Source organism: Microcebus murinus, chromosome 23, assembly GCF_040939455.1.
Source record: "Microcebus murinus isolate Inina chromosome 23, M.murinus_Inina_mat1.0, whole genome shotgun sequence".
Lineage (NCBI taxonomy): Eukaryota > Metazoa > Chordata > Mammalia > Primates > Cheirogaleidae > Microcebus > Microcebus murinus.
In genome coordinates, this window is record NC_134126.1 from 21,616,891 (window position 1) to 21,641,560 (window position 24,670).

At 47.2% G+C, this 24,670-nt stretch overlaps 1 protein-coding gene across 1 annotated transcript in view; it reads right to left on the reverse strand.

Moving 5' to 3' along the window:
• Positions 1-5,224: 5,224 nt before the first annotated feature.
• Positions 5,225-24,670, reverse strand: part of SMYD2 (SET and MYND domain containing 2) — a 51,440-nt gene continuing 31,994 nt past the window's right edge. Inside the window, exons 5-12 of the mRNA XM_020284419.2 lie at positions 24,262-24,386; positions 18,488-18,555; positions 15,520-15,622; positions 12,791-12,901; positions 11,668-11,788; positions 10,173-10,347; positions 8,062-8,170; positions 5,225-5,658 (exon numbers count right to left, since the gene is read on the reverse strand). Coding sequence (XP_020140008.2) covers positions 5,578-5,658; positions 8,062-8,170; positions 10,173-10,347; positions 11,668-11,788; positions 12,791-12,901; positions 15,520-15,622; positions 18,488-18,555; positions 24,262-24,386 — 893 coding nt within the window. The 3' untranslated portion in view covers positions 5,225-5,577. The remainder of the gene's footprint in view (positions 5,659-8,061; positions 8,171-10,172; positions 10,348-11,667; positions 11,789-12,790; positions 12,902-15,519; positions 15,623-18,487; positions 18,556-24,261; positions 24,387-24,670) is intronic.

Below are 24,670 nucleotides of genomic sequence, written 5' to 3' on the forward strand. Positions count from 1 at the left end.
ACTACCAGAGGTCCCAGCTAGTGTCACATCATAAAAGTGAGAATACTGGAAGCTAATCTGGAGTGAGAGATGGCAAGCACATCTCATTAAAACTATAAATAAATGTATATGGCGACTGGGGCAACACAACGATGATAATTCTTGAAAAAAAGACTATGTAATGTTTCAAAAGAATAAAATATGCCAATTGTTGGAGAGAAATGTAGAATGGCAGGAGAATAGGTACACTGATTTGTTTTCTCATTCATGAGTAAAATAGACCGTTTTCTTTTGTTGACAGAAAAAGTAGAGATCAAATCATGTAACTTAGAAATAAAAGAGTGACCACTAGGAGACCTATTTGTTTCCAAATACACTATTTCTTGTAGCTCTTGCAGAGCTGGGGAAGAAAATTTTAAAACAGAAACAGAGAAAAAAACTCCCCCAATACTAAAGATAGATATTAGAAACAGTAACAAGGAACACACCAATATACAATAACATGACAACAGGATCAAACGTGTCTATGTGATTTTATATTTTTTTTAATAACAAATGGGGAAAACTCACCAGACTTACCAGTTATAATAAGAAATATAATGGGAAAAGAAGAATTTGTAACAGCTAAAGAAAACAAAATCTAGGAATTAAGAATGTGTAAGACTTGTGTAAACATAAAGACCTCCTGAAGCAAAACTCAAGACAAAACTGACCACATTCTTGAGTAGGGAGACTCATGAAGAGGTCACTTCTCTGTATACCAGTAACTCCAATGCAAGTCCCATAAAAATCACAACAGCACTTTGGGTAAGGTAAGAAAAGGCCAAGGGGGGGGGGCACTTGTCTAAATGATTCTAAAGATACTTTGGGTGGTTAAACATGGGAAGATCGTCAGAAAAATTCAAGGGAACACAGAAGAATTAGCCCTAGTGTATAATAAAAGTTTTGCAATGCAACAATAATTAAAGGAATATTCTGCTGGCACGAGAATAGACAACTCAATGGCATGAAATACGCAGAAATAAACCAAAGAATTAGGGGAATGATAACAGCACTATTTCAAATCAGCAAGGGAAAATAAATCATTCAGTAAATGATGCTAGCATAAATGGCTAGCAATTTTGAAAATTAAAGTTATTAGAGTACAATAGAATACCTTATTAAACAATTCCAGATAGATCAAAGACTTAAAAATAGTTTTATTTCTTTTCTTCATTTAAGGATGAAAACGATCTGTATTTGTATAGCAAGTGTCATAAATGGTAAAGTTAATGGACAGCCAGAGTAAAAAATATATTTTTAATACATGACAAAGAGCTAATACCACAATATACATTGAGCTCATAAATTATTATGAAAGACATGAACAAATAGCAAAATGGGCAGTGGCCATTGTGGTGTTATGGAAAGATACTTGGTCTTTGTCCCCAGTTCCTGGCATACAGCACCTAAAACCCTTGGAATTTTGTAATGAGGGTGATAGAAGCCTCCTTTGTTCTAATGAGGCAACTGTTGGCAGGCCCCTAGACAGCTTCAGGATGGGAGTTGGTCTGCAGAAAGACCAGCCCTTGATTAGAAGCTTAGAACTCTCAACCCTACCCCCAACCTCTGGGGAAGGAAGAGGGCCTGGGAATTGAGTTATCACCAACGCTCAATGATTTAACCCATCATGGCCTATGCAATGGAACCTCCATAAAAACTCCTAAACAATGAGTTTCAAAGATGAGTGTGGTGGCATGCATGCCTGTAGTCCCAGCAACTTGGGAGGCTGAAGCAGGAGGATCGCTTGAACCCAGGAGTTCAGGTCCAGGCTGAGCATCATAGCGAGCCCCTGTCTTTAAAAATAACAATGCAAAACAAAACAGCAATGGAGTCTGGAGATCTTGTGTGTTGGCGAGCACATCCACATGCAAGAAGAGTGGCACCCCACAACTCCATGGGAACAGAAGCTCCTGTGCTCCAGACGCTTCCAGATGTCACCCTATGCTCACCCTCTGTACCTCTTCATCTGCCTGTTCGTTTGTATTCTTTATATTATAATAAGCCAGTAATAGATAGTAAAGTGTTTTGCAGAGTTTTGTGAGCCTTTCCAGAAAATTACTGAACGTGAAACAAGGGGAGGGTGTGTGTCATTGGGAACCCCGTGACTTTGTAGGCAGGTCAGACAGAAGTGTGGGTCACCTGGGAACCTGACACTTGTGACTGTCATCTGAAGTGAGGGCAGTCTTGTGGGACTGGGTCCTTAAACCTATGCATTGTGACACTAACTCTAGGTGTTAGCGTCAGAGTTGAACTGAATTACAGGACACAAAGTTGGCTCCAAAGAGTTCAAAACTGGTTGGTGGGAGAAAAAAAAAATACACACAGATGGGATTTGAAAGAACCTGATATTTGGTGTCAGAGAATGTGGGATTCACTGGAATGGCCCTAGCTAATGGAAAAGTGGTTTGGAAAGAGAAAGGATGAAAGGGTGGGTGGTACAGAAACTTCGATTCCTGGGTGGTCACATGGACTAAGTGATCAGGGACTAAATGTGAAAGTCACTAATGGAATTTAGAGTTGGATCTAACTCCTGAGGAACTGGTTCCCTGGATGCATAAGGAAATGACAACTAATGAGAAAAAAGCAAAATATATCATCCCTTGGGCTTTGCTATCTGGAATAGCTAATATGAAACGAAGTGAGAGTGCCGGATGGATTCTGATTTTGGTCAGTCTGAGCTTTGGCCACTAGCCTCGAAGCTGCCCTCAAAGGGTAGAATTATGCAGGGACAACAGAGAGTACCTCTGGGACCTCCAGGCACCAAGAAGGTGGTCTATGTGGGAGACGGGGAGAGGCAACACCAAGAAACCATTGAAATCGGGTGTGAAAGAGTTGCCTCATTTGTGGATCAGTATCACCAGCTTCCTGAAAAATCTTTACTAAAATGGATTGTGAGAGTGACTAATTTAGGGGTCGTGTCTTTGGTGTTGAGTGCTACAGAATGGAAGAGCATGTTTGGGTTAGTCAAGAGCTCACTGTAGAAGGCATGACAATACCTGATACAGACAGGGATAACAGCAGGTTATTCCAGAAGGAACAGCCAGGCTGGCAGCCTGGAGACAAGGGCTGCGACTCCAAGTGTGGGAAGCAGGGATGATTCCTAAGGCAGAAACTGAACTGTATTTTTAAACCTTTATTTCAGAATTCCTAAGGGCCTGATGGGGTGGGCTGGGCTTTCATCCTATCCCATCTGGCAAAATTAGTGTTAACAGTGAGTGCAGATATGCTGCCTAGGGGCAGAAAGAGCCCACCAGTTTTGCACCTGTGGGATCCCATCCCATCCAATGGATGCGAACTGGGAGGTTGGGGGCTGGGGCTGCTAGACTAGCACTGTTGCCCGTGATCTAGACCAGCGCAGTGGTGGAACCTAATGTCTCTTCCAGTGGTAGAAAAAGTTTGGGTATGAACGGAGGGAAGGAGGAATAGTAGCTGAAGGCAAAGGAATGAGTAAATGAGTTAGGGAATAAGGAAAATCCAGTATTACAATAAGATCTTGGAAAAGGCTCAGAGAAAGGGACGATATTGTCTCTTAGCTGAAAAGGTGAGGACCTATCTTGCAGCAATCACTCTTGCATTTGAACCTGACAAAACCACATGGAAGCCCACAAACCTCAGTGACCTCAGCCTGGGAGACATTTTCAAGCAACATGACAGTAGAGTAGACCAGGGGTCCTCAAACTTTTTAAACAGGGGCCAGTTCACTGTCCCTTAGACCGTTGGAGAGTGCGGGCACATTCCACACATGCGCACTGTGGGCCGGGGATGAGTCGGCTGTTAAGCAGGACAGGCAGCGGCGGCACAAACACCCGGTGGGCCGGATAAATGTCCTCGGCGGGCCACAGGTGGCCCTCGGGCCGTAGTTTGCGGACCCCTGGACTAGACTATCAGTGACTGCATGGGAATCTGAAAATGTGCCAGGAACTTTAAATAAACTGTCATAACTCTCATGCTTTGAGGGTTCTGTGGGTCAAAGACAAGGGGATGCCCTGTGGCATCACGGAAAGATATTTGGCCTTTGTCCCTGGTCCTGGGATACAACTCCTAAAACTCTTGGAACTTCCTGAGTGACATGGGTGATGGCAGCCTCTTTCGCTCTAAGGAGGTGACTCTTGGTGGGACCCTAGATAGCTTCAGGGTGGGGACTGGTCTCCAAAAAGACCAAGCCTTGATCAGAAGCTTAGAACTCTACTCAGCCTCTACTCCCCAACCTCGGGGGAAGAGTCAAGAGCTGGAGATTGAATTAATCACCAATAGCCAATGGTTGAATTTAATGATCGGCACATATTCAGTAGTTGATGTTCAATCAGTGTCCCACTGGACAAGAGAACGTATTCTACCTGCTAAATCCCCTTGTGTGCAGTAAACTGTGCATGAAAGGGGTGTGTGTGTGTATGTACGTGTGTGTGTGCACATGTGTACAGATGAGAAAGGGAGACAAACGCCAGGCGTACAGCTATTCCAGCTGTTTTCAGATCACGTTAATTGACGTGTAAACTCCAACAGCCTTTACTTGTTAGCCAGTGGGGAAGTTCCTCTCTTTGGACGACAAGACACTTTCCTAGGAGAAACAGCCCTGAGCTCAGGAGTGCGAGCTGCGTCGCTCTGTGCAGCCGTTGCTAACAAACAATCCCCCAGGTTGCCGCCGTCCCGGCTGCCGGCTCGCGGAAGGCTGGTGGGCAGGGATCAGTGTTTGCTCAACAACACAGGGTCGGTTGGTAAGGAAAAATTTTTTTCCTTCTCAAGCTCACCCTGGAGTCTTCCCAAAAAAGGAGAGTACGACACAGAATCATCAACAGAATGAGAGATGGAAAGTTCTGCTTTCAGAGGGATGGGGGGGGGGGGAAAGGCCAAGAAAGCAGAGCATGCACTAAGCACCTTTATATGTGGAAGGGACACCAGGCACCAGACAGAAGATTGGAAATACTGTCCCACCTGGGAGGGGCACGCAGGCCCTGTGAATGTTCGTGAAGTCTCCACCATGGAGACTTTTCTTTCCATCTTGCACCTTTCCCCTTTCTTCCCATTTTCGTCCTGCATGGGTGCTGTCTCATGAAAGCAACTGCAGAATAAAGTGGTTGCCTGACCCCACTCCCAGGGAGGAAACCTGGGCTCAGTGACTTATGGAAAACAGGTGTCACGTCCACTCCAAGACCCCACCACTTAGAAATCTTGCCCACAAACAGAAGAAGACACAAACCTCAAATACGGTTATCTCTTTTATTCTCTTTCATCATTCAAGTTTGTTCAGAGCATTACAAGAGGCATGAAGGGAAAAATAATTGCATTTTTTAAAACTCTTATCTGTCCAAAGTATATTACATATGAAACCATGCCGTTATCTCTTAGGCAAACAAAAGCATTCAAGATTAATCTGGTATTAAAGTTCAAGATTAAGACCAACCTCAGAGTGTGGCATGTGCAAGGCTGAAGTGCAATAGTGTTTTCATTCCTATTATTTTACAGAAATGCTGGAGTGATGTGCACGATTTGAAATAGCCAACTTCTTTATGGTTTTTCTGCTAAGTATTTAAATGAAAACTGAAATGTTGCATAGGTTCAGTGGCTTTCAATTTCCTGTTTGATCTCAGAGATATATGGATGGTCTTTGCCATGAGCCACTTCCATGATTGCAATGGCCTAGGAAAGAGCGAGACAAATACAGGGTGAGCACCTGGAAGAGAATCCCCGCCCACCTCCACCCTGCTTTCGTTCAAGTTCAACCTCTCTGCTTTAAGGCGCAGGATGCAAACCGGCTTTTCGAGCCTATGTTCTTCTCTGTAATCTGCCTTTTTTAAAAAAAGAGACAAGATTATCTGGTAACCAACTAGTCACCCAGTCTCTATGGCTGAGAAGAAAATTCTGTCAAAATAGCCAGGTAGTAGCTGGAGGGATGAAGTAGAGAAACTGATTTCATGACACTCTTTTGCCCCAGGGTTCTAGGTATTTCAGTCAAAAATGCTTTAAGAACTAATTTGACTATGATCAACCAAGAAAACAGGTAATACTGTAAAAGAAAAGTCCCCGGTCAACTCTACATCAAACCTACCTTGATTTTAGTTTACAGTACTAATCTGGAAGACATGGCTAAACCATCTTTCCTGTTTAAAAAGTGCATTCTTTCTTTCTTTTTTTTTTTAAGACAGGGTCTCCCTCTGTTGCCCAGGCTAGAGTGCTGTGGCATGATCATAGCTCACCGCAACCTCAAAGTCCTGGCTCAAGTGATCCTCTTGCCTCAGCCTCCCGAGTAGCTGGGACCACAGGCACATACCACCACACCAGCTAGTTTCTGTAGTTTTTGTAAAGACAGGGTCTCACTATTGCCCTGGCTGGTGATTCTTTCCTTTTAATATATACCCTAAAAAACTTACAAGCAGGTGCAGGTTTCACGGGGGGGGGGGGGGGGGGGGGGAGGGGGGGATGCTAAGAGGGAACATACTTAATAAGGTGACTTTATAGGGATGCAGTATAATAAAGTGATTGCATTTCCAGGGGCTCAATAATTTCTTAGCTGCATGTGCTTAGGCAATTTACTTAACCACTCTGTGTCTAATTTCCCCCATCTGTAAAACTGCAATAATACCTACTTCTCACTTGTTAATGCACAAAGTGTTTCAAATAGTGCATGGCTATAGGAAATATATATCAAATCTAATTTTTTTAAGGATGTATTTGTTCTTTTTAATTCAACTGTATTACTCAGATAGAAAAACTTAAGTTACTTCCCAAACAGGGAGTATTTCTGATGACCTGTGACTATGACAGGCATTCCTTTCTATTAAACATGTTCCTCCTAGATTTCAAACCAACAGAAGGGAGGCCAAGCAACAGCGCACGCCTTCACTACGGTTCAGACACCCGCCCTTTCCCTCTGCATGAACGTCCAGACTCACGTTCCTTGCTCAGATCTGCTGCAGCCTTCCCTGATCTGTTCATTACCTGCCAGCACTTTGCAACTGTGACCTTACTGGTTACTTTTCCCTCCAACCTAAGACGACAGGGAAATGTTATCTTAGAAGACAGACTCTGTGGTTTAAAACCAAGTGTTGCTGCGCGTTCTCACTTCTAGCCTGGCTGGGCCCTGAGCCTTCCATTTGGGATGTGGGGACTTACTCCAAACCTTCTGGAACAATCTATCGGGATGCTTCAGGGAATGTGGAGTGATCAGGCCTGCAGGCCGAGTCCATGGCCCCCACGTTTACAAACAGGACTGTCCCCCAAATGACACCGGATTGACTGTCAACTTCCACATGAAGGGCAGTGAGAACCGACATGCAGGATGACGGTCCTGCGCTAGGGTACCATGCAAGGGGCGGGGCCCGGCCCGCTGGCAGTGCACGTGGGGCAGCCCTCAAACGCTCTGTGCAAATGTTGCCCAGGGACCCGGCGCCTCCAGCTTTGCTCAGCGCACACGTGGAGGAACTGAGGCTTTCAACGCAGAAAGCCCCCGCGCCGGAACAAGGCGCCAGCACGCACCCTGGGCCCGTCACTCGCTCAACCTGCTCGCACCTCCCTGTCCGCATCACCACGGGCTATCTCACTTTTGTGAGAATTGAAGCCGAGACAAGAGGGTCTTCGTGTGGGACTGGCGCTCCACGAGCTGTGACGATGATCACGTGCACTCTGGAGGCAGCAAATGCACGATCCTAACTTCCAGCGACTCCCCATACCCGACTTCCTGGATTTCACCACAGTCGGGCATGGCAATTCTAGATCCTAAAGGGCCGCTGGGAGGCTGGCTCGACAGTGGCCTCCGTCCCCTTCCATGGCGTCACGAGGCGACGGGCAGTGCCCCCTTCTCCCGGCCAGCCCTGCTGCTGTGCACGCCCCCGTCCTTACAGCCGGGCTGGACGTAAGCAGGGCACAGGCTCAACTACCCACTCCCCCCACTGCCGACCCCACCCCTGCCGGCCCTGCGACCACAGGGTGGGTGACAGCTGGTCACCCTCCACCATTTCAGCCCCTCAGCCTACTGGGCATGAAGGAGGCGAGCTAAGGGGGCCGTCCGGCCACCGGGACCCCAACCCGGAGCCGCAGACGTACCTTCTTCAGGGCCTTCTCTCCTGCGGCTCTGTGCTCCAGGCCCATGTACAGCCTTCCCAGCTTCAACCACATGGAGGCGACGTTGAGCGAGTACAAAGGATAATGCTTGCTGTGGAAGAAGACAAGAGACCACAGGCCACCTGGTCACAGGTGCGGAGCATTCCCGAGGGCTGGCCGCAGTGACCCCGGGCTGCCGGGCGCGTGGCCCGCGTCTCTACGGCAGCGGGCGGAGCGCGGGGCGGGGTCGTGGGGACGGCTCAGCACTGCCCGGTCGCTAGACCCTGCTCAGCAGTGTGCAGTTTGTGTGTTTCTAAAAAACCCCAGGAGAAATCCTATACAAAGACATTTGTAAATACAACATCCAATCCCAGTCTGGATATTTCTATTTCAGGAGTACCCAAAGTAAGGCCTGGGAAAACACCTTTTCAAGTAAATGCCCCACGGAAGAGGACAGTGATCAGGCCTGTCACCTCACAGTAGAAAGGGCACTTTTGCACGTGCACACACACACACACACACACACACCCCATTGTGTTTTAAGACCTGTTTTTTTTCCCCACCCTACAATATGAGTTGGTTTAGCAAAAGGATAAGCTCTCTGAAGAATGTCCATTTCTTTTTGAGACATCTTTCTCTATTGTGCCATAGGTGTTCCCTCCCAGGTTTTAAGTGAAGGCTGACGCATGGGATTGCCTAGGCAAGAGCCGTTTTCCTACGAACAGGGCCCAAGCAGCAACTCCTGGGTGAGAGAGTGTGCATGTTTATTTGGGTAGGAGGTGTCCGTGTCCACGCTGGGCTGCGCCACCCTGTCTATCCTGTAAGTCAGTCCGAAGGAGACACTTGCTGGCCATGCTCCTGGCAGGAGGCCACACGCTGCCTGGGAGATGCCCAGGGACCGGCCCCATGGAAGGCCAGGGCTGGGCACCCTGGAGGGGCTCCCTGAGCTCAGGAAGGCTCCTGCACAGCAGGGCCCCGCTGGGAGAACCCCCACAAGGCTGGAATGCCGTCTGTCTGTCTGTCTGTTTGTCTCCTTACAGAGCTCACACAGGGAAGCGTGCATGAACCGAGAGGACCTTCTCCCCCACTCCAGGAGGAAGGGAAGGCTTGGAGATCATCTCCAAATTAACAAATTCTGTTTCCAAGCGCAGGTGCTAAGAGCTGGCTTCCCCTTGGGCTCCCCCTGCTGGTCGATCAGGGCACAGTGGGGTAAGTGGAGGGCGGACCGGGCCTTGGACATTCAGACCAGATGAACTTTACAGTATCCAAACTCAGAACCTGAAGGGGCACTGAGGGCTTTCTCAAACTCCTGAGAAACACCTGGGTGCTTCTGGAACGCAGGCATTTCCGGGTCCAATGCCCAGAGATTCTGATCTACCGGTCCACTTGGTCTTGGGCAGAGCCCGCAAATGCATAAAGTCGATGCCTTTAACAAGTGCCCCGGTGATCTGATCTAGACCGTCCCAGCCCTGAAGTGGCTCGTCAGAGCCAGAAGACATCACGACTTCCTTCTGTCACCACGTGAAGGTTTAATAACCTTCTCAGACAGAACACTTGCCTGCAGCTAACATTCATTATTACTACATATTAAGTATCAACTTGTTTTTTTCAAACCTGGGGTGGGAGGATATTAGATAACCACCGGTCCCTGAGTTTCCCCGTTTGCAAACCGGGGCTGCAAGTGACAAAGCGAAAGAAGGGGATGGTGTGGGTCACGATGAAAAGCAGAGTTTCTGAGACGACCACTTAGCGATTCGTAGGTGCCATTTAAACTTGGAAACGTGGGCGGGAAAAGAAGCAAAGTGGTGGCTTTCTGATACTAGCCTGAATTAACTACTATGGATATGGGTGGGCCCTGGGTGGGGCCTGGGAGGGGCCTTGCCCCAGCATAACCTCAACCTGCCTCCTCGGGGTGGTGGGGAGAACAGGCCTGACTCGGGGGAGCAGTGCCCCGGGCCTGTGCCTGTACCTCCAGATGCAGGTGCAGAGAAGAGTCAGCTGTTCTAGGCATGTTCCAACACGGGACAGGAAGACGACAGCGCGGCTACTGCATGTATTCCCAACTCCCAGAGTCCATGCAGTGCTAGGAGGATCAGAACAGCCATTGCAATCACCTGTAGGGCTTAATGATTTTCTGTCCGTATCGCAGGGCTCCTTCCCAGTCCTGCATGTACAGGCAGACACCCATGGCCTGGTACATCATGTGCAACATGTACACGTTGCTGTCCTCGAACACCGAGCTCATCTTCTCCTGGCTGAGCTCACAGATCTCCAGCAGCTCACTAGGGGGTGCCGTGGAGTCAAGGAAAAGGCGGATGGGGCCCAGGCTTCGGGGTGACTTCCCCAGACATGGTTCAAGGAGTCATTCTTGTCTGCTCCGCTCAGACCCTCACCCCTTGAAAAAGTAAACGGCAGAAAGCCAAGCAAAAGGGAAAGGAATGGCATTTTTCTCGAAGAAACAAACCGAGGAAACCTGATGAACTCAACTGCTGAATAAAACTAAAGAATGTCAGCCACAGGGTATATGCCCGCAGTTCTGACACAAATAAACGCTGTGCATTAGAGTCACAAATCCTCGGTCTTCTAATTAAGTCCCAATCCTCACCCAAGCTGGGACCCTGAGCACAGCTCCTACTATAGCAAAGTTCTGGTTTTTTTGTTTTTTTTTGAGACAGAGTCTCACTCTGTTGCCCAGGCTAGAGTGAGTGCCGTGGCATCAGCCTAGCTCACAGCAACCTCAAACTCCTGGGCTCAAGCAATCCTCCTGCTTCAGCCTCCCGAGTAGCTGGGACCACAGGCATGTGCCACCATGCCTGGCTAATTTTTTGTATATTTATTTTTAGTTGGTCAATTAATTTCTTTTTATTTTTAGTAAAGACGGGGTCTCACTCAGGCTGGTTCCGAACTCCTGACCTCGAGCAATCCGCCTGCCTCAGCCTCCCATAGTGCTAGGATTACAGGCGTGAGCCACCGCGCCCGGCCGCAAAGTTCTTTCTTATGTTGAGAAGCAAGTGCCTTTCTCTAATTTCCTCTCACTGGTTTACACTGGTTCTACCCTTTAGGGTTCAAATCAAACCCCTTTTCAGCTCCCAAGAAAATGCTACCATGTAGCGGTAAGAACATGGATTCTGATAATAAAGCTTGGGCAAAATCCTAGATCTACCACCATCAGCTGTGTCCTTTGGGTTTCAAATTACTTGATATCTATGAGTCTGTTTCTTCATCTGCTACGTGAGAATGACAACAGCGCCCACTCAGTGTGTCCTTGTGAAGAGAGTTGAAATCAGCAAGGCTCTTGGCACTGTGTTTTGCCCCAAGTAAAATACCCAACACGGGAGGGCCTTCAGGGTTCTGTTCTCAGCCTTCCACCACATGGAGCCAAACCAGTCAAATAAGGGGAGACAAGAAAGAACAACATCATACAACTTTTGACAGCATTAATACCACATCCTGGGTGGTGAGCATCTTCATACATTTTTTTACCAGAGGACATTCCTCCTTCAATATTCAGAATCTTAAACCCACCCCTCTCCTGCTCCTCTTCCCCACTTCCCACCATGTCTTGTTGGAGAGCGATTGACAAACTGCCCGAACAGTTGTAAAGGATATATTTATAGTGCTTGGCCCTCCGGAACTCCTCGATGACATTGCGTGCATATCTGACCATGTCCCGGATGGCTTCTGCCTTCGGAGGGTCGTTGAGTTTTCGGATTTCCACCTTGGCCTTATCCTGAAGGAAATGTCCACACAGGTGTAAGAAGTTACCTCCCATGGAAACCACAGTGGTGGGAAAACCTCTTAAATAACACACATTCCCATGCAAAGGGACAGGCTTGCCCTTTTTTAAGGTTACAGAAGAATGAAAGGAAATCAGGCAATGGATCTAAAAGAAATTCAATACTCCACTGCCTTTTTATAGAAACAAAAACAATTACGTTAATTTTCTAGACAATCCTTAACCCAGAGTGTGTTTGATACGTATATTCACACACCTATGAATCAAGAGGATAAAATGAGGAGGGCTGGCGTAGCCAAAACAACAATTTGGGCCACGCCAAGGAAACTTCCATATATTCTGGTGAACAGGTGAGAAAGCCTGAAAATTCTTTAAATTCTTTTTCCTTCTCTCTTTCTTTTGAGCAGTCATTTCTTTTTAAGAAACAGTAATGTGAGGCCGGGCACGGTGGCTCACGCCTGTAATCCTAGCACTCTGGGAGGCCGAGGCGGGCGGATTGCTCAAGGTCAGGAGTTCGAAACCAGCCTGAGCAAGGGCGAGACCCCGTCTCTACTATAAATAGAAAGAAATTAATTGCCCAACTAATATATATAGAAAAAATTAGCCAGGCATGGTGGCACATGCCTGTAGTCCCAGCTACTCGGGAGGCTGAGGCAGGAGGATCGCTTGAGCCCAGGAGTTTGAGGTTGCTGTGAGCTGGGCTGCAGCCACGGCACTCACTCTAGCCTGGACAACAAAGAGACTCTGTCTCAAAAAAAAAAAAAAAAAAAAAAAAAGAAACAGTAATGTGGCCAATCCTTCTCTTATTTGTACAGTGCAATTGAATGAAATGTTTTCATGGGCTACAAGGAGCAGGTTTGAACAGAGACTCTGTCAAACTGGATTCCTTCTGGCTGTCTTGGTATGGTGGGTTTAAAGGGTTAAAAATACCAAAGGAGAAGACAGTTCGTCAGAGAAGCTCATTCAGCAGACAGGTCCTGGGATCAGCATCCTTACCTTGTCTTTGGTGGTGCACTCCTGGCACTCGCAGGTAAAGAAATAAGAGTCTCTTAACCGGTCGTTCCTATCCTCTGTCGGGTACAGGAGGTCAATGTAGCTGGTGAAAACCTACGGGGTGTAAAAAGGTGAAGCGTCAGTCTGCTGCAGGTAAACTCGAGCCTGGTGGCGCTGTGGCTCTGCAGTCACCTGTGGCGGTCCCCTTGCAGGGACGGGGGACAAGCAGTGCCGCAGCTGGGGAGGGCCCTGTTTAACGCGCTGAATTCCTAAACTGAGCAGCCACCGCCTACTGTCCACCTCCTCCTGGTGAAGAGAAAGAGTCCGTGGAATCAAGGAGTCCCTGAAACAGGAACCTGGGGGGTTGAAAGGATCCCTTCCTCCTTCCCCTGCGAAGACAGCAAGCTGGGGATTAGTCCCAGCGGTAGACGCCTTGGTCCCCGAGGCAAAAGCAAAGGTCCACTGGACAAAGATTCAACTCATCCTCAGGGTCGGGCTTGTGCTGTCCCTGCCTGGCCTTTCTTTTCTTTTTTTTTTTTTTTTGAGACAGAGTCTCACTTTGTTGCCCAGGCTAGAGTGAGTGCTATGGCATCAGCCTAGCTCACAGCAACCTCAATCTCCTGGGCGCAAGCGATCCTCTTGCCTCAGCCTCCCAAGTAGCTGGGACTACAGGCATGCACCACCATGCCCGGCTAATTTTTTTCTATATATATTAGTTAGCCAATTAATTTCTTTCCATTTATAGTAGAGATGGGGTCTCGCTCCTGCTCAGCATGGTTTCGAACTCCTGATCTCGAGCAATCTGCCCGTCTCAGCCTCCCAGAGTGCTAGGATTACAGGCGTGCGCCACCGCGCCCGGCCCCTGGCCTTTCTTTAGCCTGTTTTATTTCAAGATGCTCTGGTGGCCGTCACTGCTGGGTACGTGCGGGGCCGGGCACGAGTGTACACAGACTGCCGCCGCTGATCTTCCCACCTCAGCCGGCGACAGAGCAAGCGGCTCAGCCCGCAGGCTGGGACCAGCAGCCTGAGTGGGTCCGAAGGCAGCGGAAAGGACACCCAGCTTTCAGGGCACACGGGGCTGCTGCCTGACCCGGGGGACAGGGACAGGCTCGCCTCTGGCTGCAGGGTCCCCCGTCCTTGCCTTTCCTACCGGGGTCGGCAACCAAGACGGGGAGCATATGGAGGAGGCCAGCATGTGGATGTCCATCATCGCACTCGCTGGGACAGCGCTGGCTGCTCGTCCCATGATCAGGCGAACGTCTGACCGAACAGATGGGTGTCACTGCGCGGCCGGCATGCCAGTGACCGCGGGCGCCGCCAGGCAGGCGGGGGAGGAACAGGCGCGGGGCTCTCCCGGATCCACGGACAGGACAGGACGCGACGCGTCGTGGCTCACTCCAACAGCGGGGGACGGGATCCTTGGTACCCCGAAGGGCAAGGAACCCCCAAAGCACTGACTTTTCCCGAGCGAGGTGACCGTGTTTGAGACGTGTGACGACACGAGGGCTCAGGGAAGCAGCGGCCAGCCCTGCCCGGCCTCTCGGGACAAGAGCCTGCCTGATCTCTCCCACAGGACTGAGGGACACACAGTGCAACACACAGAAGGTTCCAGAAGATGGCGACAAAGGCCACTCCAGTGCCACTGCTCGAGGCCCAGACGGAGCCAGTCTGGGTGACAAATCTCTCCTCTGTCCAGTCAGCCTGCGGAGCGCTGGGGCCTGGTGACCACGCTCGGACTGACCGCAACTGTCCCTTTCAGCAAGCGGCGTCAGGCCAGGCTCCGAGAGGCATCAGGACACCTAGACGCCCGGCCCCAGAGGGACGTCCCCTCGTCACGGCAGACTTGGCCAGGGGTAGGGAGGCCTCCGTTCCCAGTGCAGCTGTGGACTAGGTAACACCTTCCAGAGAGATCGAAGCATCTACCATTTGGCACACAGATGAACAATTTTAAATATCTGGACATGCATCTTTTAAAAAAAGCATTCCAAATTATTAAACTGGAATTTAACCTGAAATGTGTGATTACAGTTCCTAAAACTTCATGTGTCTTACTAGAGATTGACTCAAGAGCACGGCAGTTCACCAGGCCAGCTTTTCTGAGATGACCCGTCTTACAAGGCAGTGACGGAATCACAGGGAAAGGAAAGGACGATCGCTGGGCAGGTGACGGAACACCTGGTTCCCTCCACATCCCTCCGCCGGGGAGGGCCACAGACTGCCGCTGCTTCTCCTACCGGCGCCGACAGCTGGCCACTGTGTGACACTCCTACAAAGCAACCTCCAGCCCCAAGTTCAGATGTGCAATGGGCACGACACGGAGGCTGGAGTGCCACTTGGATCGGTCACTCTGCAGCCACTGCCGGGTTGCTTGTTCTCTTTCACTTTGCATCGTTTGCAGGGAAAGGAACAGGCAGTAAAAACCCCTCACACTGAATTGTTCGGCACTAGAAATACACAGACCGTCTCCTTTCACTCTCACTCTCTATAAATGATTGTGAGGAGCTGAACTCAATTTTATTCTGTCCCGTTTCTTCCTGACCAAAGATGGAAACGGTAAGCACCAGGGGGCAGCCCCAAAGTGTGGGACTCCAAGCCGCAGGTACAGCCTGACCCCTGGAAACATCCACAGCTAGTGTCACTGTCAACCGACACTGTGTGGATCCGTCTACACTGCGTTTTAAAAGAGCTGTGTTAAAGCTCAATGTCACGGCCACCTGTGCCACGGAACTCACCTCCTCTCCTGGGTTGATTTCCTGCACGGCTCTTACTTCTGCCAGCGTCCCTTTGTAGGTCACAATGACATTGGGGCAACAGCTATGATTCATCAGTGCAACACTGTCAAGCAGAAGAGAAAAACCCAGTTTTCTTAAATGAGGTTGACACACTGTTTAGTCTCCCTGGCTACTATTTTGCTATGTTAAAGGAACTGGATCTTTGCAAGACATTAAAAAAAAAGTCTAGGCCAGGCACGGTGGCTCAAGCCTGTAATCCTAGCTCTCTGGGAGACCAAGGCGGGCGGATTGCTCAAGGTCAGGAGTTCGAAACCAGCCTGAGCAAGAGCGAGACCCCGTCTCTACTATAAATAGAAAGAAATTAATTGGCCAACTAATATATATATATATATAAAAATTAGCCGGGCATGGTGGCGCATGCCTGTAGTCCCAGCTGTCCGGGAGGCTGAGGCAGGAGGATTGCTTGAGCCCAGGAGTTTGAGGTTGCTGTGAGCCAGGCTGACGCCACGGCACTCACTCTAGCCTGGGCAACAAAGTGAGACTCTGTCTCAAAAAAAAAAAAAAAAGTCTAATAGTTGGCCAGCATATTCTAAGAGGTTGTTCTGCATGCATTTATAATCCTATCCAACATCTAAAACTTTAACCGCATTGAAGAGCGAAACCCACAATCCAAAACAGTGCTATCTAAGCCCAAAACAAAAAACACAATAAAAACAACAACAAATGCTACAGATATTCCCTACTGATAGACGCAGCTCTGAGAACCCCCAGCTAACTGCCACTCCCATATACACTGTCAAAGACAAATGGGTTGTCATTTTCAAGCAGCTTTTTGTATTAGTGGATTATTTCTCACATGCTTTCTTCAGATGTTGAGAAATGCCAGCTTCCTACGGGAGGGAGGGCGTGTGGTCCCCCGAGAGACCCAGAGACGCCTGCCTTTCTCTGCACCTCAATTTCCTCATCTGGAAAATTGGGACATTACCGCTCCTGCTGCTCACTGTCTGCTTTTCAGGGACAGCGAGAAGGAGAGAGAGAGAGAGATTCACCTATGCGAGGTGCTTTGAGCTTTCTGATTATATCAAGGTCAAAGTTCTGAGAACAGAAATTTCTAAACTACAGGGAAAAAGTGCTTGATCTCTGAAAATGCTGCCTTTGAAATCACAATGCCGATATGATTTCAGCCCAAAGGGATTTTTTTTTTCCCCCAATTAAAACTGCCCGGAAACTGGGGCTCATGCTCTCCTATGGGCACCTGCAGACGTGTATATCACTGCTCTGGTGGCCAGTGTCACCCGCCTGACTTTTCAGAGGCCACAACCCGTCTTCCTGCTTGCCCCACCGAGAATACAAAAAAGCAAAAGGGGCTTCGAAGCCTGGTGAGGACGAGCTGCTCCGGGTTTGCCGTGGCCACGGGGGAGTGGCCCTCCTCCACCTCCCGGCAGCTGGAGGCCTGAGCGGAGTGTGCGGTTGGCCTTGTGCCCCGGACAAACACGCAGCCACTTCCTGCTCTCGTCCTTGGGGAGGGCCACCTCCGCCCCGCACCGAGGCCCTCCCGCTTCCTGGCGAGCGATTGCACAGGGAATCGGGCCCTAGGAAATCTGATAAACAAATGCGCCCAGCGGGTCGGTGCAGCAAAAGAAAAGCAGATTTCTAGAGCCATCGTGCAGAAAAAGTAGTAAAGAATTCCCTTCCAGACAGACCTTTGGATATCTTTTTCATGGAGATGGGGGACATGCACTCAGGCAAAGAACCTAAAACAACTCATGTTCTCGGTATCCTAATTCTCTTGGCAACCGCTGAAAAAAAGGTGAAACCTCAAACGATACCACTTTTAATCTTCCTTTTAGTCTTTAAGACACAGAGAACAGAGACACTCCAGAGTTCATTTCAGTTCTGAAGGTGTCAACACGAGCCTCTTCTGAGGGTCCAATGCGCCCTTTTCTCTTTTTCTTCTTCCCTTTCCCAAGGGTAAAAGTCTAAAAGAGCCTCTCCCCAAAAAAAGCTTCTTTTCTCACTGTTCGAATTCAAACTGCAGATGACACCGTTTTGGCCTCGAGGACAGTAATGTCACTTGAGTAAACTTTCTTGTCTCTCTCGTTCAAGTAAGCCTGAGACAGCTGCGCATGAGACAGGAGTCGTTAAGGGCTTCCCACCTGTACTTCAACCTAAAGCCAAAGACCCCTGTAGTATACATTAAGCAACCTCTCTCTAGATGGAACTAATCTACAATGTGGATTAATTCAGACAGGGACACAGGAAGGGTTCCTTGGCTCTACCCGTGAAGCGAGGGCTTGATATCAGGGGACTGAAGCATTTTCAAGACAACGCACTCCATTAGAGGCACAATGGCAAAGCCATTCTTTGCTATTCAAGTCAGATCTAGAGAGATCTCCATTTGTCAAGTGGCTAGCCTCTGTCGAATCACCCGAGTCATCCCGAAGCAGAGAGAAAAATGCTACATACAGTTCTTGGAAATTTTTCTCTAGTTCACTACTTTAGCATAGTCTCCCTCCGAATGGTGCTGTTTCCGGTATTTTTCAAAAAGGACAGATGGAGAAGCAGCTCATATATTCTCCACACAAGCCTATGGCCAATTTCTGGCTGGCAATTAATGTTTCACTTTGAGCTTAAGAAACCCGAAGATTTCTATAACCACAGAGATGCAGAAAGCAAATTTCTCAGCAGGGCATGGGCTGTTCCTTCTATACACACTATAAAATATTCTTTAATAACAGCTCTCTGCCTAGCAGGACTTAACAAGCAACTGTTCTCTTAACTACTACCTTCGGATCCTTAAATTGTAGGGGAAATATTTTGAAATCTGGCAGATTAAAAAGCTGTTTTAATTCACTTGGAGTTTCATGTCTGTCACATGCAGTTAGGTAGGCTATTTAAAAATCAAATAAAAAATCAAATTAGTGTTAAATAAGTAAAAAGGAAGGAAACGAAGTCAAACTCAGCCCACTCTGGAAATATCGCTGATCCCAAATGCGACAGCTCTTCGTCTTCAATTGTGAAGCCATTACAGTTAACCTGCGGTGAGAAAGGGGGAGAAAGAAAGAAAAAAACATGAGCTAAAGCTTCTCTCTGGATACAGATCATTTTTTAAATTTTAACATTTAACAAATTAACTTGGAAAATGTTCTGGTTTTAGTGGTTTTAACCCCTTTATTTTGGCCATGGTATCTTTTGTTTAAAAAAATTTATTTTTCAGTCCCATGTGTACATAAATAAAAGCAGAACTGTTAGGGGTGAAGCACTCCTTAGTGTAGCCTACCTATCAACTAAATAACAGTAGCCCAAGAAAATCACAGAACCCCAAGCTCCATGGACTCAAGTCTGCCTATTTCCACGGGGGAGTTAGGATGCCTCGAATCTGAGCCCAGTTATGTCACCGCTTTGTTGTGTGGTCTCGAGCCCATCACTGGGACCCTCTGTCTTTAAAGAAAGGAATCACTTCCTCCAAAGCCTCGTAAGGTAAGGAGATAAATATTACTAATAAAACGCTGATTCATCTAATCCGATGGCTGTCCTGCCACTTGAGAGGCAGAGGGATGGACGGCCTGGAGCTAAGGGACTAGGAACTTGCCTTTCATGTCTCAGCCAAATCCAACTGCTGGCCACTTTCTCATCCTTTAGAAGAAATGCTGTATTGAAAAATACCAAGGGCAACGCTCACCATTCAGGGAGTCTTAACTTAGAGGAAGCAGGCTGCAAATGAGGACTATACGTGCCCAGTTTCTGTACTGTTCTGTAAATGCATTCTTTCCACAGACATTTATTGAGAAAGCTGTGTGCCGGGCTCTATGCACAGAAAGATAAGCAGCCGAAATCTGTGGCCTCAAAGAACATCCAGTCTATTGGGAGACAATCCAGTGGGTGTTCTTCATATGCATCTAAAATTTCAGAACCAGAAGAAAACTCAGTCTCTTCACTTTTTTTTTTTTTTTTTTTTTTTTGAGACAGTCTAGCTTTGTTGCCCAGGCTAGAGTGAGTGCTATGGCGTCAGCCTAGCTCACAGCAACCTCAAACTCCTGGGCTCAAGCGATCCTACTGCCTCAGCCTCCCAAGTAGCTGGGACTACAGGCATGCGCCACCATGCCCGGCTAACTTTTTCTATATATATTAGTTGGCCAATTAATCTTTCTATTTATAGTAGAGACAGGGTCTCGCTCTTGCTGAGGCTGGTTTTGAACTCCTGACCTCAAGCAATCCTCCCCCCTCGGCCTCCCAGACTGCTAGGATTACAGGCATGAGCCACCGTGCCCGGCCAGTCTCTTCACTCTTTAGATAATGAAACTGAGGTCAGAGAGGTGCGGTGGCTTAGCCAAAGTCACAAAGCCAGTTGGTAACAAAGGCTGAGGGCCTGCTCGACCCACAGTGCTTTGCAGGCTCTGTCGGTGAAGCAGCCACACTGAATGGTTCACCCCACTCTCTTCCATAGCTGGAGACACCCCCTGCTATAATTCTAATTCTATAAAGCCCAACAGATGGGCTTCATAAAACCAGCATCCTCTGAGCACTGGCTCTGGGCCAGGCACCGTGCTAGATACTGCACAGTTACCATCTCATAAATCTGCAGTATCACTCCAGCATCTCTGTAGCAACCTACTTTATAGATGTGGAAACTGAGGCTTGGGGAGCTTCCATAATTAAGTGATTTGTTCAAGGACATAGAAGCAGTGAGTGGCAGGAGTCAGAATTCAGACTGGACATCTGACAGCAAAGTCTGGTTTGTCCACACTATACCATGTTTCTTCTAAAATTGGTCAGATCTACTGAACGTTAAGGTGGCAATTTTACTTAAAATTAGAGGGCCAATGGCAAAGGCTTGGAGAGCTTGGTGCACACAGAAATAAGGGCCATAATGGGTTTGACTTGAAGTATTTACAATTCAAAACAGAAACAGGAAAACGGGAGAGTCCCATGGGTTAGGAAAACAATACATGGCCTTTGAAATCCTGCGGGCTTGGGCATTTCTAAGTCGAAGAAGACTAGCATACTAATTTTTCTGCCAACTCCAAGTACCCTGACCAATTCCACCACAGGGACGTTAAAACCAACAACCATTAACCAATGACCATCAACCAACATTAGATACAAGTCAATGAAGGTTTTCATTCATTCAACAAAACGTGCTAGAGCATGCCCTGTGGCCCGCACTTTACTAGGTTCTTAATGATCTATGCATAATCCCAGGCTGGATCCTAACATGCCTCAGGAGTGTCTGGTACCCACAAAGGACCACAAATGTTTGCAGAATGAAAGGATGAATGAGAGAATTTAGCAACAAATTTCAAAACGGACCTAGGGACAGACAGCTCCTGACTACGCTGGGAGGCAGGATTCTCGCTTCTTTGCTTTGAGCGTCTTGTCTGCAGCAAGCCCAATCAGACCAATCTATGGCCTCAGACTCCTTCAGGCTTGAATACTGCGTGACTATCAGTCTCTCCAGTCCCTTCTCCTCCTCCTCTCGCTGTGGAAGCGTGTGTATGTGTGTGTTTCTTCATAAGCTAAGGCTCCCAGGAGCTAAAGAGTCATTACTGCTCCTTTTGGGGAGGCGGTGATGGTGTTTAAGCCAAATTGCATAGCAATTTTCCTGCCAGCTTTCCCTCCCCTCCGAAATATCCCTAGGGAAGAAAAGTGAACTTGCATGTTAAGAAAAATGCATGGGCCATAGTCCTTTTTTTTTTCAAGTCAAATCAGGCGGTAAGTGCCTTGCGAAAGCTGTTCTTATAATTAGCATTTAGACTAGATGTAGACTGCACAGCAAAAATACGCTTCCCAGCCGTGCAGAGGTTGCCGGTGATTAAAATGCACCATGATGCTGTCAGAAAAGTGCAGTCACCTTCCACTGCCAGCGGCTGCTGGGCCACAACTTAATCCACAACAGCCTCCCACGGACCATGCAGAGGAAGGCTTAGAGGATGGAACAGCAGACTTGCAGCTGAGAGGCTGAGAGGTGGCACTAGTGGGTGACATGGGGCTTCAGCAGCGCTTTTCATTTTTGCTTCAGCATTTTTTGGGGAACATTAAGCGAGGATACCAAACTTTTCAAATCTACATAGGAGAAAAGTATGTGTGTATGTTTGTGTGTACACATACAATCTCAGAGTAGATAACTAATTCGATAAATATAAAGTCTGTAAAAGCATTACCTATAGTTATATGTATATGTGTATGTGTGTATATATACTTTTTTTAAAGGTACACGAATATCCTGGATTTTTTGAGTCATTCCAAATTTCAAACACTCAGTCATTACTCCACCACAAATGTACTTCTATTTGTGAGATCAAGTGCTTTGATTCTGTGTCATGAAAACATTGTCCCATATCTACCACATCAACACTGAGAAATCCTATTGGCATGGATTACTGCTAGAAGAAAAGTTATCTTTTGTCCTAACCAGAAGTGAAGAGTAGATACTTTATTTCATGTCTCTGCTTTCTCATATAACCATGTCTCATCTAGTCCAGAAAAAGAAAAATTGTGTATCCAGTTTTTCAAAAAATTAAAGAGAAGTCAATTTTTCAACTTTCCAATGCCAACCAACCCCATTACCTCAGGATGCTCAGGGAAGTATGGTATAAATCCAGAATATAATATGAAAATCAGGAAGATTTTTCAATCTTTCCTTAACACTCATAACTTGAACTCATTTCCTCTTTTTAAAAGTAATAGAGCCGGGCGCAGTGGCTCACGCCTGTAATCCTAGCACTTTGGGAGGCTGAGGCGGGCGGATTGCTCAAGGTCAGGAGTTCGAAACCAGCCTGAGCGAGACCCTGTCTCTACCAAAAATAGAAAGAAATTAATTGACCAACTAAAAATATATATATACAAAAAATTAGCTGAGCATGGTGGCGCATGCCTGTAGTCCCAGCTACTCGGGAGACTGAGGCAGTAGGATAGCTGAGCCCAGGAGATTGAGGTTGCTGTGAGCTAGGCTGATGCCACGGCACTCACTCTAGCCTGGGCAACAAAGTGAGACTCTGCCTCAAAAAAAAAAAAAAAAAGGTAATAGAATACTTTTCTGATTATGATAGTCATATAATTGAAATATATCTAAATAAACAAAGTTTATAAAGGAATTCATCAAATTATCAAATTATTAACAGTGGTTCACTTGAGGGGTTAGAATCGATAGGAATGACAAAAGACTCGCTTCTTTTATATGTGTAATTTTTTAAATGTATGTTTTTTACCTTTTTATTCTATTTAGTATTTTTTTAAGTTACACATGCTCATTATAGAAAATCCAAAATATCAACCAGAAAAAAAAAGCAAAATCTTCCCACAACTCAGAAGACAACTATTTGTGAACTTCTACTTAATTTTTAAGTTATGGTATGTGTATTTTCATATTATATACATTTTTCATCCTGCTTTTATACTTAATGTTATATCATCAATATCTTCCCACATCCTTAGACAGTCTTTGAAATGTAACTTATAAAGGCTACATAACCTTCAATTAAATGCCTATACCATAATTTATTTAACCAAACTCCTACTGCTGACCATTTGTAGTATTTCCTTTTTCCTCCTTCCCCCTTTTTTGCCTTTCCCTCCTCCTCTTTGTCCCTTCCTCCCTTTCCTCCTTCCTTTTTCCTTCTTTCCTTTGGCTTTTAAAAGAATCCTACAATAAACAACTGGTAGGTAAATCTCTGTCTATAATCTCTGATGATTTCCTTAGCACAGATTCCTGCAAATGGAGTTACTGAGTAGAGGGTGTATAGGTGATGCTCACTCTATTCTAAGACAAAAACCATGGAAGTTTCGATGTATCTCTTATACATATCTAGACACTGAAGGCTCTGGCCAGGGGACATAGCTATATGCAGCCATAAAGCCGAATTATATAATAGTCATTCTCTCTCTGGGGAAAGTCACCTTCAACTAGATTTCCCAGCTTGTAAAGGAAAACTGAAAAGAGAAAAATCCAGTCTAGCAAGTCAGCAAGGAAGAGCCACCCCTGCAATAACGGGAAGACAGTGCCTGGCCTGAAGCATGGCTGGACCTTTCTTCTTTTGTCCCAACGATGCCCAAGCCTCTGCCTTGCCCAGTGGCCTCATTTCCAATGCTTTAATCACTCTCGGGTTGCTATGGTGTAGAAGCCTCTCGAATCTTTTTTATTATATCCGATTTTGGTAAACCAAGGCTTCTCTAAACAAGATTTCTTAGCGACTATCAGGAAAGGCTTCTTGCACCTAGACCCACTTGGGCTCCTCTCGGTGGCCCTCCTCGGGCCATCAGAGCAGGTCTCCTTCTCCAGAACACCTGTATGCACTTCTGTTTTATCAATGCAACGCTCTTGCCAGTGTAGGAGTAAAAAACCACCACGGATAGAAGGACATTTCCTGTCGGACTAGAAGGTTTAAGAAAAGTAAAATTTAATGTAGGAACTTCAAATGGTCTTTTCTTTGCAAAGAGCTTAAAGTGTGCCAGAGTACCAGGGCACTGGTGACCCCTTTGTTTTCATGAACTCTTTGTGCGACAGAGGCAGAGGTGATTTCCTACACACTCCACCCATTAACGAGGGCCAGCGCACAGAGGACCTTGATCTGCTCAAGGTCACCCACCAAGGCTATGGCAACGCAGGGTCCAACTGGTCCACAGCCTTGTGGTCAGGTAGGTGCCATCGTTCAGTTTCCATTCATCTTCACTGAGTGTGAGCTGGGGGAGGGTGCTGGGGAGGGAAAGGCCAGGCTAAGTGTCACCTGCCCATGGCATCCTTACCTGTGCAAACAATACTACGAGGCTGTCATTGTCGGGGAATTCCAGGTGCCTGGAGTAGAAGTGATGGAGAGCAGCAATGTCACTCTGAATCAAATCCTTCTTCTCATTGTCTAACTTCTCCAGATCTGTGGATACATAGTCCAGTATTTACCCTGTAGAAAAGTCTGGATTTCCAGCTACACCCTTTTTCTGACTCAGGAGAGGAAAAAGAAACCCAACTCCTCCCTCTCTCTGCCTGACAAACGCTAGGGAAAGCAAGCACGCCCTTTCTTTCTTCTCTTCCTTGGAAACCTGGAAGTCACTTAGGATGGGAGATTTCACCTGACCATTAGCAGTGACATCAGGAATGAGTGGCAATGACTCCAAACCAGCCTCAGTATAGTCAAGGGCCCCCAGTTGGCCCCGGAAA